The sequence below is a fragment of the Punica granatum genome, chromosome 1, assembly GCF_007655135.1.
Source record: "Punica granatum isolate Tunisia-2019 chromosome 1, ASM765513v2, whole genome shotgun sequence".
Classification (NCBI taxonomy): Eukaryota; Viridiplantae; Streptophyta; class Magnoliopsida; order Myrtales; family Lythraceae; genus Punica; species Punica granatum.
In genome coordinates, this window is record NC_045127.1 from 45490542 (window position 1) to 45504331 (window position 13790).

At 37.3% G+C, this 13790-nt stretch overlaps 2 protein-coding genes across 2 annotated transcripts; one reads left to right on the top strand and one right to left on the bottom strand.

Annotated features, from left to right (window-relative positions):
• The first annotated feature begins 8450 nt into the window (after window positions 1–8450).
• LOC116193177 (glycine cleavage system H protein 3, mitochondrial) lies at window positions 8451–9997 on the top strand. Its single transcript, XM_031521970.1, has 4 exons — window positions 8451–8733; window positions 8840–8928; window positions 9336–9506; window positions 9683–9997. Exons 1-4 carry the CDS (start codon window positions 8619–8621, stop codon window positions 9806–9808), a joined length of 501 nt encoding a protein of 166 aa, XP_031377830.1. The 5' UTR covers window positions 8451–8618; the 3' UTR covers window positions 9809–9997.
• Window positions 9998–10088: 91 nt separating this feature from the next.
• Window positions 10089–12603, bottom strand: LOC116193176 (ent-kaurenoic acid oxidase 2-like). Its single transcript, XM_031521968.1, has 8 exons — window positions 12276–12603; window positions 11648–12128; window positions 11259–11525; window positions 11068–11157; window positions 10910–10988; window positions 10706–10812; window positions 10427–10548; window positions 10089–10304 (listed from the first exon to the last, which is right to left on the bottom strand). Exons 1-8 carry the CDS (start codon window positions 12506–12508, stop codon window positions 10211–10213), a joined length of 1473 nt encoding a protein of 490 aa, XP_031377828.1. The 5' UTR covers window positions 12509–12603; the 3' UTR covers window positions 10089–10210.
• Window positions 12604–13790: the final 1187 nt, after the last annotated feature.

Below are 13790 nucleotides of genomic sequence, written 5' to 3' on the forward strand. Positions count from 1 at the left end.
TTAAATCTCGGCCCCGTGCGCGCGCGCGCGCGTGTGTGTGTGAACTCCACACATTCTTCCGAAAAACCATAATCAACCTATCATGGATCTCATTTTCTTTATGATCCATGTTCAATTTGCCGATCGCCAAATCGAATCCAAACCAGAATTAGTCTAAGTGCATATTGTGGTCCCATTAGATTCCCTACTTCTTCGATTCTTTGTAGAGAAAGTAAACTCTTATTCATCTTAAAGAATCTGATTATCTTATCTCAATTCATATCTCATATTCGTTTATGATATTGGCTCCGATCAGTCAGTTTGCTTCTTTTAGCCACCGAGCAAGCGAATGTACGTGATAGCTGGTTGAGGATCTCGACGTGCATGTAGATGTATTTATTTCAGACATTAATTTCTTCAATCGCTTTAATTTAATGCTATGATTCCCGCGATTCTAGCATGTATTTCATGCCATGCATAATTTTGAATGATCACATCTTCATGGACATTAATTTTAATGTGTGGAAAAAAAGTGATCCCGTGTTTGCATGCTCCAACCTCATGTTACCGCAATCACTCTAGATCGAGAAATTAGAAATATTGCGGAGTTTTCATAGAGATGCATTCAAGTATCTTGCTTAGCAGTAGAGACAATTGATTCCATACATGTGTGGAAGGAAAGGAATTACATATGTTCCTTAATCTATATAGATTAACTTTGTTTGCCATATTACTTGGGAAGCAAGATTTTAGGCACGTGTGTCTCTAGGCTTCTCTGCATATTTATATGTTTAAAATGATATCATACCCAACTAATATAAGTTGATTCATATAAGTTTCGGGTTCGAATTTTCCGGATGAAGAAAATTTATGATTTGAAGAATTTTATCCCTTAATGGACCGATTCGGCTAGAACCGAAATAAACTGGAGCCATTGAACTTCTAAATATCATATGGTACTAAAAAAAAATAGTGTACCTTGTGTTAAATTATCATCATGGAGAATTACCATTGATCGAGTGCAATATCAGAATATGAAAACTGATCTTTCACTTTAACTTCCATAGATTTACCAAATACACCATGGCATAATTTGATGCATGGGGAATTCTAAACACATCAAATTGACATGTAACGACTCCGAAAACAAAAAATAACATGGAACGACCATCGTATAAATTTAAACTATAGGGTATATGGAACATGCTAGTATCAATTCGTTCTCACGGGGGGTGGGGGTTCTAAGAGCATCGTTGCATGGAGTCTCAAAATGTGAATGATTTATCTTACCATATTATGAGCTTTTCCTATATTCACTTGTTATAAAACTTCATATGACATTTCAGAAAAAAAATTAATTAAATAAAAATCATATGACATTCTCCGTCCGATCGTCCAACACCTTCCTAGCGTCTTCCCTCATGAGAAGGACCCCACACGAAGTTTGGCCCTAACTTGACCTCATCTCAGTTGCGGGCCCCAACGGTGTAGCAAAGACAACAAACACTTCCGAGTGCTTATCACAATGATATATATAGGAGCGATTGCGTAAACTTAAGTACGATGCATGTACCTAAAGAGCTGAATATTAATGTAGAAGCTTAATCTTATTAGTCAGTTCCTGAAATTGATTTGGCTATATATAGTCTAGAAATTTCCTTGTTTATTCAAGAATCGGATTATGTGACATTTTTTTGGTGAGACAATGAATGTTCTCAGTTTACTGGTCGAAAATAATTGCATTCAATCATCGGCTTAACTTTAACCACAAGATACTCCTAGTTGATTTCGAACTCTAAATTGCAAATAAAGTTCACTTCTCGGGAGTTTGATTTACAATTAGATCACATCCTCGTAAATGGATTACGTGACATTTGCCTTTGTCTTTCGCTCTTTATATTAGCTAATGGTTAGACTAGATTAACGCAGAACTTCAAAATTTATGGAAGCATTGTGCCTAACTGGTGAAAGAAAATGGCACCACGATGCATAATGCAAAAAGAGTATTATTTTATTCCCAACTTGGATTGGTTCAGATAATTCAGCCTATATTTAGGCAAAATTTTATATTCACCAATAAGGATTGATGCAAGCGATTTGGCGTTTATTCACCTTAAATAATGTCTTGAGTTCGAATCTTCTAAATGAAGAAAATACTTAATTAAGAGTGCTTTATAACTTAATGGATCGATCCGACTCGAACTAAAATTTTCGATTACCGTTGGGCTATCGAGTATTAAAGTACACACTGAAAAATTTTGGATTCTAATTTTTTCAATAGAAAAAATCCTTAACTGAGAGTCTTTTGTCCCCAATAAGTCGATCACAGCTAAAATTCCAAGGGCACTGCAAAAAAGAAGGTGTTATTTTATTTAATTATTTTCTATTTACTAGCACTATGTATTTATATTTTTTGGCTAACTAATTGCTGTGCAAAAGAAATTATCCATAACTATTTTCCACTGTTGCCATCTTGTTGGAGAAGAGAAAGAAGAGGGAAAAAAAAAAAGAAAGAAAAGGAAAGAGAGAAGAAAAATCTTAACAATTAAAGAACACGCGCTCCCCTCGGGCGCGTGGAGCTAGGCGTTCCCCCTGGCGTAAGAGTCAATATTCAGATTTGTGTCGTGTTTTTTGTTGGGGCCCACCATGAATCAGTTGGTCAACGACCGATGACCCGGGGGGGGGGGGGTGCTTATTCGTTGGACTCACAGTTCGTGTTATGGTGGGCCCCAAAAGCTCGAATGACGTCATCGTTGTCGGATTTTTGCTGTCTTTTTTTTTCTCTAAATTCTCGATTTGTTTTTGAATTTTTAATAAATCCTTCAACGTTGAGGGAACGGACAACAAGCTGCCCATTTTCGTATCATGTATTTGTTGGACAAGTAATTTTATTTCTTTAACTATTATCAGTTTCTCCTTTATTTATTTATATATGGTTTCCCTATTCTAACATGCATCCGGGTTGACCAAGCGGTTAACGTGTATGGAAAGTCTAGCATGATCTGATATCAGGTGACACCGGAATCATGACGTTCACCACACGCGTGGGTCCCGCGAGTGGATGGCCTGGATGACCATTTGTTACATGACACACGGTCATGCTAGACTTTCTGTGAGGCGTAAACCTACATTAGTCCTAAAATGTATAATATATTGTCATATATTATCATATATAGGAAGTGGTCAAAAATATTGTGGAAGTGCAATGATTCGATTATTTTACCTTCGAATGTATAAAAATGAAATAACTTATTGAAAAGAAAAGCAAAGAGATGCATATTAAAGTATCACACTTTTTTCTCATAACTCATGCAATTCATATAATTTAGGATATATATATATATATATATATATATATTGTTTTAGCACAACGTGGTTGAGAAACGTGTTCAATCAAATTGGCCATATAATTTGTGAAGAATCTTAAAAGTAGAACGATATATTAGATGTATGCAAAGATTCTCGTACCATTCATATATAATACAGACATATATCTTATTGAAAATTAAAACGCACATGAATATTGTTAGGGGTATGATACGTGTGTACTGGACTAGGTCTATGGCCTAATATTTAGGTTGATTTTCTGTATATATTCTATGCTCTAAATGATGAACATCTAAAATTAAATATCGAAATCTCAAATTGAAGAACCGTATTAAGTATTTTAAGAGAATGATTACAATGTACAAATTAAAATGATTCTAACGAAAGAATGGAAACCTATGGGAGATAGAAAGTGAAGAGACGGAAGCACTGGGACTACGAAATACTAACAGAAATGGGACTACGGAATACTAACAGAAAAGAAGGAAATATTCATTTTCTTTATCTTTTTACGTACTTAGTGAGTGAAATGCCTTTTCAATGTATTCTGATGATAATCAAGTATAAAAGTTCTAATATGTACAAAAAATTATTTTAAAAGAAATTATTTATACGCGCAGATAATATATATTGGATCTATATCACTATGGATCATGGTTTGAATATAAATTTATTTTATGAATAATTGTTACAAATCCACGAATATATCACATAATTTTGAGTTATAATATAAGTTTTTGAAACCTATATCAACATTGTCTTTCCTTACCATTAATCAAATCATCCTTTTCGATCCGCGGCATTGACGCGGGCGATTCTCCTAGTATATATTAAAAGAAGAGGTAAACGGAAAGGGATATTTGCTCCTCACTCACTTTTTGTCTCAAGTTGTAGAGTTATTCATGGGAATCAATTCCTTCATGAGTGAGGTCTGAGTCAATTGTTCTGTTTGAACTGGCTGCTCAACAGATTGCCCTCCCTAATATCAATAGTTAACGAGAATCATTGTCCATCTCCCACCGCATCAAACTGAATTTTTCGTAACTCTTAATATTTATTGCAAAATGATTTTAATGAAAAGCAAAGTCCACATGACAACCCAATCTCTAATAGTTTTGTAAAAAAAGAATATCGATACTCATTTCTTTTCAAAAGCATATTCACCACGTCTTCTTCTGATATGACATCTATGTGATATATAATAAAATATATCTATGGGGATGAGTTTCATATATTGCAGAAAATGATATATATTGTATTCACATCTAACAGAATTACATGGTGATTTAAGGAATTTATATTTTGTTTTGTATTTAGGTAAAAGGAAGGCGACATGATAATCTAAAGATGAAAATCGAACTTATAAACCTCATGGTATATATTGAGACGAGGGCAGAGTGTGTCATGCACTGAACTGATACATTCCTTGATTATTAATTGTTTCTGAGCTGAATATACCTATAATTGCAAACTACACCCCAAGACAAGATAAGATGTGCGTATCCATCAACATGTGAAAACAAAGACAATGAAAGGAAAAGAAATCATTAATTAGCATTAAATTTACATATTAATTAATCTTAGTATCAGCGTATTTAGGTTTCAAACCTTAGACAACATTGATCCTTTCCAGCCTGTTATTCTGTCCACCATCCATTAATGCATATGCCATTATAAAAATTTCAGAAAGATAAATGAAGTCAATGAAAATTTATTAGATCAGATCTTCAGCTTTTATTATATACCCAAAAACAGTAAATTCTCTTAAAAGTGCTTTTAACTAATCTCCCGACACTCAAATGTAATAAATTGTCTTATATATTTCATCAAAAAATTGTCTTAAATAATGCAAAAATTACAACTCGTATCACTGTGAATATGTAACCAGGATGATTTTTAGAAGAATATAATTAGGAGGATTTAGTACTGCCAATTATTAGATCAGATCTTACTTAAGTGTTTTAAATGAAAATTTTACAGAACTTGTTTAAATGAAGACTTATAATCAAAGCAATCAAATTCTATTTATTCTTATTACCAAGACCACCTGATTATACACATAATACTAGTGTTCAATCCCGTGCGTTGCACGGGTTTGTATTCATATATTTATATTTTGGATCGATAATAATTATTACAGTTTAAAATATTATTATTATTATTTATAGTTTAATAAAATTATGCCTGCAACACCCAGTCAAACAATCAAGATTTAATATATATTTTGATTTTTTTTGTTCAACTCAGTCGAATTTAATTGTTTATTTTCTTTCTGTTTTATTATGGATATATTTATAGGCAATAAACCATGTTACTTATAGTGCCCACTTGGGTCAGGCATTACCTAATTTTGTTTCTTAATTTATTCAATTTTCTTTGGACTCTTTTTGAAAAGAGTGTCTGCTGCTGCAAATAAGCCTAATTATAACCGATCCATATGATATAAATCATATAGTTAATGGTCTCATCCCGAATATAGAAGATCCATATTACTTTTCACGAGTGAAAACAAAAAAAACAAAAAACACATGCCATAGACTTTGGCTGTTTAGTCAAGTGATTTGACAAGGTGGATAAATAATTCGTTTTCACTTTAAATCAATTCCATTTCTCATTGACATTCGGGTTCAATAGAACCAGATTAATTCCCATTTGAGTCGGATATTCTTTCTATATGCTAAATTACCTAGTTAAAAGAATTAATAAACTTTACGTCAAATATTTATCTCGAGCCATTTGGCTGATGATAATTAAAGCATCATTATACTGAATATAAATATGAATAAATGCAATTAATCAAATAGATGAAGAGGTTCAACATATCCTCACCTTATTCATTATTCAACTAATGTATACATCTATACAAAGAACTACTATTTATATCAAACATAGATTTGAAAAACTACGAGAACATGCATAGTTAATTTCCTAGAGGTAAGTGAGTAGGTGACCATGAATTTTAGTGCACCTTGAGATAAAGTTTCAAAAGAAAATTTAAATCTCTCTTTTTAAAAAAAAGGACAAATAAAAATTTAAATCTCTCTTTAAAAAAAAAACAAATAAATAATAAAAGAAGGAGAAATTAATAAGTTATTACTACATCTCCGCATGGTTTGACCTTTGCCTAATATTACGTGCCGTTGAGGATTGGTAGTGCAACTACCACTGATGTCCTTCTCCCTCTTAACCCCACGCCTTTCCCAATCTTTTTTTAGCCCCTAACATTAATTAATTTAGTCCATAAGATATAATATTACTAGTAATAATAATACATTATGATCTAATTATGGACAAGGTAAAAACAGGACAGGTATCCTAGATATATAATTGCACTTTCAATGAACAAATGTATCTAACTAATGAATGGATTTGCCTATAACACAAGGAATGATTAAGAACCATCCCGTACATGTTGTTGGGATACTCTGGCATTTAGGAATGAAAGTCAGGCTATGAGAGGTCAAGCTAGGGGTTTATACCCGACCGAGAACAAACCAAGCGCATGCATGGTGCAATTTGTTTCGCAAGTCTTTCTTGACAAGACGTAAGAAGTGAATATGTAGTAATTAGAATATACGTGTATGCCCTAATTTGAGTTTTACTAGGATTGCATCATAAAGTATATATCTCAAATGGGAGAGGGTGGGTGAGTCAGAGATGCACACAATATAATATGTATATATATAATATTTTATAAAAATTGTTTATAATTTGGAGAGTTTTTAGGTTCATCGATCTCATGTATGTGTCATGTGATTCAAACGTTGTTTACTTGTCTCAGCCGTCGATCTATCTCTCAAGAGGGTGCTGTCTGCTACCTAACACAACCTTGCCAAATCCAAATCTCAAATGCATATCTTTGCATTTCTGTTGGCTGAATTTGGAAGCCACAAGTGGTAGCTGTTGTTACTGATTAGGAAGAAAGGGCGATTATTTAAATATATGTTTTTGCTTACCTTTTTTGGTTTGTATTTGAAATTAAACTTAATACAATATATTAGAATAATGAAATCGTCATCATTAGGGAACTATTGGACTTAATCCATCATTAGCACAATCACTTGGGGAGCCAACATCGATGGGCCACGGAAGTGCTAATCAATCATACTTCGGACTCCCACATAAGCTTCGTGGAAAGTATTTATAGATTTACATTTCAGGTTGGTAGATTGTTGATCGGAATCTAATACATAAATTGTCCAATTAGGCTGAGATATGGAGAGTGAATAGAGGGACCTACCGAAGGATTCTGCCGTCATATACCGACCTAAAATGTGGCCAACCTCACCATCGGTAATTTGTTGCAATTAAGTGAAATTTCTGTCGACGTTGATATATATATATACACACATTATGGTGCCATAACCATTTTGTTTATGGTATGAATGAGGAAAAAGAAGAATCATCTTTGATTAGGCCCTAATGAACAGAATGCTTGTGTCGGACCCGACACGAGAAGATCCAAATATAATTATGGGCCTTATGATGGGCTTCAAGCAATACATGGGGATATATGGGCTTGGGCCGTACATTGAATTGTTATAAGGCTTAGCCCATTAAGTGGAGCCCGGAATTCGCTTGGAAAAATCACATATCTAAGCCCAATTGTATCTTTAAATGGTGGGGGTAAAAAGCCCAATAGGATTTTACCGTTAGACCTCCTGCAGCAGAAAATATCAGTCAAATATCTATTGTATTATTACATACAAATGTTGAAACATCATCCCCAGTAATTTCAAGCTGAAAGCTGCATAAACAGGAAAACATGATTCACTCCGAAATACTATAATCACGAAGGAAACTGGGCACAGAGTAGATGCAAAGCACACATTTTTTTTAAAAAAAATTTTGTCGGCTATATCGTGCCTTTTGGTTGAGATTACTTCGGGCCGGATTTTCTTGTTCGGGTATGTGTTTGGGATGGAGGCAAAGCAATGTCAAAAGGGAAGTTGGAGTTACTAATTACTATGAGTTTAGCAGTGGGAGTGAGAGGGTTGTTTAGGGATGATGAGGGATTCAGCAAAAAAAAGAAAAAAAAAAAGAAGAAAGGGATGATGAGGGGAGAGGGTGAGGGTTGGGTTGTGATTACTCACTGTGGAGGATGGATGAGGCTTTCCATGTCAACCATTCATCCTGTGGATAAAACAGCAAATAGCAACCTGAGCAAAACGAAAGGCTCCTCTCTTTTTGAACCCTCCCCCTCTTCCTCCATCATCATCGTCATCATTATAACAGCAACCAGATTCATAGCAGAGTGGGAGGAAGACAGAGAGAGAGAGTGTGAACTGAACTGAGTGAGTGAGAAGAAGAGGATGGCACTGAGAATGTGGGCTTCTTCCACAGCAAATGCCCTGAAGCTCTCCTCTGCAGCCTCCAAGACCCACTTCTCCCCTGCCCTCTTCTCTCTCTCCAGATGCTTCTCCTCTGGTTTTCCCTCCCTCTCTGTTCCGTTCTTTCTTTGTTTTCTGTTTGTTTTATTTTGTTTTTATTTTTTTATTTTTTAAGGTTGGCATAAGCAAGTGTTTGTTTGTAGTGTTGGAGGGGCTCAAGTATGCATCGTCGCACGAGTGGGTGAAGCATGAGGGCGCTGTGGCCACTGTTGGCATCACTGACCATGCCCAGGTATATCTACGATTTATTCGGTCGGACTGACGTATTTAACAAGATGGTCACAGGCTCTTCGATCACGAAAACCGCTTAAACTTATCGAATCTCACTAGTTGAATCGTATGAGTTTTCGAATCTTGATGGAACCACTATGAAGCTGCCGATCATGTGACCGAGTAGAAAACAGTACTTGAACAAGATCACATCTTACTTGGAACTTCCACCCTAAGCAGAAAATTCTTTGCGCGCAGGTTTGAGATAATTGAGAAGTATAATTGGCAGCTGGGATGAAACATGACAAGCATATTACTATAATGTCATGAAATATTTTGTATCTTTGTTTTTTCCATTCCAGAACATCAAACATGACGTAGAAAACGTTCTATTTGTTCGGTTCTATTAAGACATGAATGCTACGACAGGACCACCTTGGAGAAGTGGTGTTTGTCGACCTGCCCGAACCTGGGGGTCAAGTATCACAGGGAGGAGGCTTTGGAGCAGTGGAAAGTGTGAAAGCTACGAGTGATGTTCTCGCCCCGATCTCTGGAGAGATAATCGAGGTCAACACAAAGCTCTCCGAGACCCCAGGATTGGTAATCTTTCCTTTATCCTACTTCCACCAATGCTGTGAATGTGATCAATGCAGATTATAAGCTTTTAGAAACACAGTAGTCTCGAGCTTCTGTTCAAGGTCTTCTTTGACATTCTTTTCGAGCATCAGCCGGCAAGAAAAAAGCGCTTCTAAGTTGACTGGTCCTTAAAATTGAAGGTGAACTCAAGCCCTTACGAGGATGGGTGGATGATCAAGATAAAGCCTGCTGATCCATCGGAGCTAGGCAAGTTGTTGGGTCCTAAGGAGTACACCAAGTTCTGCGAGGAGGAAGAATCTCATTGATGCCTGTTTCCAGCATTTTCCTCGGACTGACCCGCTCGGAGCAAGAAGACAATACTCTCAATCCTCTTAATTTGTCGATAAGCTTCGGAAATGTCAAGTTTGATACTTCTATCTTCACCTCATTCCTCTTTTCCTGTTGTACTCTCTGCATCTTCATGTAATTAAAGACCCCTTTATTCCTTCGCTTCATCTCTTGGCTTTCTCGTCATATTATTCTGAGTTTCCATATCATTCATTCACGTAATGGAAAATAAGCTAAGAAGATCTCAAGTTCCTCGTACATATTAAATTACTTCAGGACAACATACAAGTCGATAAGAAAACGACAACAGGCGCCAAACCAAAAGGTAAAATATATGCAAGGGATTTCTCGGTTTCTGGCACCCTCTCACGTTTGAATCTTCAAACAACCCTTTTGATTCTTGCTTGAAAATTATCTTTAGGCTTCGGTGCAGGGAAGTAAACAACAGGGCATTTTGGGTTACTCCTCTCGAGCCTGCACGAAAATAAAAGCACTTACTTCAGGCTAAATTTTGTCAGCTTTCTTCTGCAGATAATTCGTAATGCTTATACTTTCAGATATAACAGTCAAAGAAGAGGAAATGAAGGAAGACTCACTCATAATTCAGGAGAAAATGGTGGAGCAAGATGAATATCTCAAGCTTGGCAAACTCATTTCCCGGGCAAAACCGACTTCCTGCCCCAAAGGGAATGAAGGCTCCGGCCTTGCTTCGTTGATTCTACTCATAATGGAGTGAAAAAAATAAATAAATTAAGGATCAGCTTTCCTTTTTTCTTTGGCACATGAAAAGTATACTAATACACATCAAATGTAATATTGAAACAGTTGCTTGACATGACGAAAATAGACATGAACAAGAAGCATTGCTCACTTACTTCCCATCTTGAGGGATTAAACTCTTTTGGCTCTATGTGGTTCTCCGGGTCCATGTGGACAGCTCGAAGCGAAGCGAGCACTTTCCAGCCCTTCGGTATGATATAGCCTGAGGCAAATTCAAAATAGTCTGGTTCGAAATTTTGGTTCCAGCACTATGGATACATGAAATTTGAGTGTTATGAGAGTATGTGGTGTATCCTGACCATTCATCGTCACGTCCGTGTTTGCCTCTCGATATAATGCAGCTGCAATGTTAACTCTCCGGAGCATCTCATCGATCACCTTGAGAACAAGAATCTCAGCAAATGCAAACAATACTTGATTGATTTGTTTTCTGTTACCATGCCGAGTTTATATATACCTTCGACAAGTACGACATTTGTTTAATTTCCTGTATGCTCAGCCCTTTCTTTGTGGGATCTCTTCTCTTCAGCATCTGAACCTGCTCTTCCTGAATAAAATACAACAATATCAAATCTTTACCGGAACCTAACCTTTATTTCGGGCAATTCTTATTTTCCTTGTTTTTGTTCTGGAAAATCCTGTTCTTACCCTAGCTTTCTCCAAGGTTTTGGGATTTTCATGGAGGCAGATCATCACCCACATCATGGCGTATGCCGTACTCTCATGACTTGCCAACAGGTACAGGTGCAGAATATCGGCAATCTCCTCCTTGTCTAATTTGCTGCCGTCCTCGTCTTCCTCTGCTATCAGTAAATCTAACAGGTCCATTGTTCTATCAACTGCATCATTCTTTTCCCTCATCGAGATTCTTCTGTCCACGAGTTTATGGATGATCTTTTCCAATTCTTTCTTTGCCTTGTAATGACAAAATGTGTATAGTCAGTTCATAACTTTTGTACCGCTCTTCCAAAGGAAACTAAAAAACTGGACAATTTCTCCTATGCCAGGCAACTAAATGGACAGGCTCTTCTTCTTACCTTTCGTGCTCGGTAAAAACTTGAACCCGGAAAATTGAGTCCAAGTGCATTAAGTCCCTGGTTAACATCGGTATACAACAAACTTAATTTCTCCGCAAAAGCATCATCAGTCTCCTCCGAACCAAGGAACACATGCATGACAACCTTAAAAGCTGCCTTCTTTATTTCTGTGAAGAACTCGATTGGACGGTCCAAACTGGCCCACTCATCCAAAGAGGCAGTTATGACCTCCTGGACGATATCAATGTATCGGGACAGCGACTCACTGCCGGTGATGGGGGCTGCTGTCAGGCGACGGAGGCGCTTGTGCTTGGCGTTTGATACGTCATGGAATCGTCCAATTAGTTCTTGAGTGGTCTCTGGGTAACCTAGCTTGAAATCCTTCTCGTCTGCTAATGCCCGGATGCATGTCTCAGGTGCACAGACTATTACCGTTGGCTTTCCGAACAGTAGAGTTTTGTAGATACCAGTCCGACCATATCTGTAAGAATCCAATCAACAAAAAGCAGAGTTAAGCACGAACATTTTCTTTTAGTATCAACTGTTCAAATCTGTTTGAATAACATGAACCAAGAAAAAAAAATTGCGATTCCGGGACTTTCAAGACCGACTAAGAGACTGGAACTACCTGGAGATGAAGCTCGAGATCATGGAATCAGGGTCACTGGATCTGAACGCCCACAGGAATGACAGCATTTTTCCAGCCCAAGGCAAGCCCATGTCTCCTGGAGGCAGAAAATGCCTCTTTTCCCCTAATTTTCTCAGATACATCCATTCATTCACTTTCCTTAGGAACCCGAAGACAAAACCACAGCCCAGAACCAAGAACGTCGTGACCAGATACAAAATGTACGTAACCATTTCCGAAGATCTTATTTTACACTCTAGTAGCCCATTTTTATAACTAGTCGAGTGCCGCCTGTAAGAACTACAACTCCGACACTAAGTTACAAGAATCTAACATTTCTCTACAAGACGTTTGTTTCCATTCACTATATAAATAGAATCAATGAAGGTGACTCGTGGGACTCGGTCACCTGGAGAGAGGAGAATTTTCAAGCAGAACTGCACATTGCAACTGTCCAATTAGCATCCATCCACAGTTTAACTCGTTGCAACGATACGTTTTGGCACATGTAGTTGTTCTTATCCACAATCATCTTTCTTGTTTTCTCAGATGTCAATTATGGCTTCTCTTGATCGGGAGACGGGGAATCCTCGGGGAGTATCAACTAAAATTAACAGTTACGAAATCCCTAACCTGGACTTCACATGAAAGATATTTCCAGTTCCAGAATATTGGTTGAAGTCCTCACAAAATTTAACTATGTAAGGACAGGACCGTGCGAATCCAGTGGACTTTTAATGCCGACATGAGCTTTATTTTCTTCTCTTTATTCATTATAAAGTAACTGGTCGGCCTAAACATCGGGACTTGATTGTTGGAACTCGTAAAAACATGTCCTAGTCCGGTCAAAAATAGACAAGTGATGATACTTAATCATATCCCATCTTAGAGGGTCGAACTTGTCCTGGCTCGGCCCTGCTGGTAGATTCCAGGATCATACAAATGAACCCCTCGGCACCAGACCGAAGATTTCTGCAGCCACAATGAACAGGTAATGTTGGATGGACAATTTAGAAAGAACTGCTTCTTTCTTGCTCCCTCGGAAGATTTACCTTGAGTATTGAACAGACAGCCACATTTGATCCCATGGTTGACATCAGAATAAACCGTTTCCGTCTCCTCTGTTCGACAACAGAAGTTACAGAACACCCATTATTCCCCTGGATGCGATCTTCCTCAACCCATTCAAGAATTTGGCCGGACAGCTGAACGTCACCGACCCGATCCAGTGATTCAACAATTATGTCCTTGATGCAGCGCATGGATCTAGCCAGAGAATGGACATTGTTTTCTTCCTCCTTACCTTCCCTGAAGCTCTAATTATCCAATGGGTGCCATATTCCCAACTGAAAAACAGATCAGTTTATGGCACGACGAGGTGCCTGGGCCGAGCATGCCCTATTAAAAATAAATTCAACTTCTACTTCTATGCAGTCGAAATCTGGTACGGTTGGTGCAGCTGTGATGTCCGCATTGTAAAACAACAATTGCGTGTTTATTATTGACAATGAGCCT

What these genes read in the sequence shown, in the direction of transcription:
- LOC116193177 (XM_031521970.1), top strand. Translation starts at nt 8,619, where the DNA reads ATGGCACTGAGAATGTGGGCTTCTTCCACAGCAAATGCCCTGAAGCTC. An exon ending in CTCCAGATGCTTCTCCTCTG is followed by an intron (nt 8,734 to 8,839) that starts GTTTTCCCTCCC and finishes GTTTGTTTGTAG; the next exon opens with TGTTGGAGGGGCTCAAGTAT. An exon ending in TCTCCGAGACCCCAGGATTG is followed by an intron (nt 9,507 to 9,682) that starts GTAATCTTTCCT and finishes TTAAAATTGAAG; the next exon opens with GTGAACTCAAGCCCTTACGA.
- LOC116193176 (XM_031521968.1), bottom strand. Translation starts at nt 12,508, where the DNA reads ATGGTTACGTACATTTTGTATCTGGTCACGACGTTCTTGGTTCTGGGC. An exon ending in ATCTCGAGCTTCATCTCCAG is followed by an intron (nt 12,129 to 12,275) that starts GTAGTTCCAGTC and finishes GGATTCTTACAG; the next exon opens with ATATGGTCGGACTGGTATCT. An exon ending in AAATGTCGTACTTGTCGAAG is followed by an intron (nt 10,989 to 11,067) that starts GTATATATAAAC and finishes CTTGTTCTCAAG; the next exon opens with GTGATCGATGAGATGCTCCG.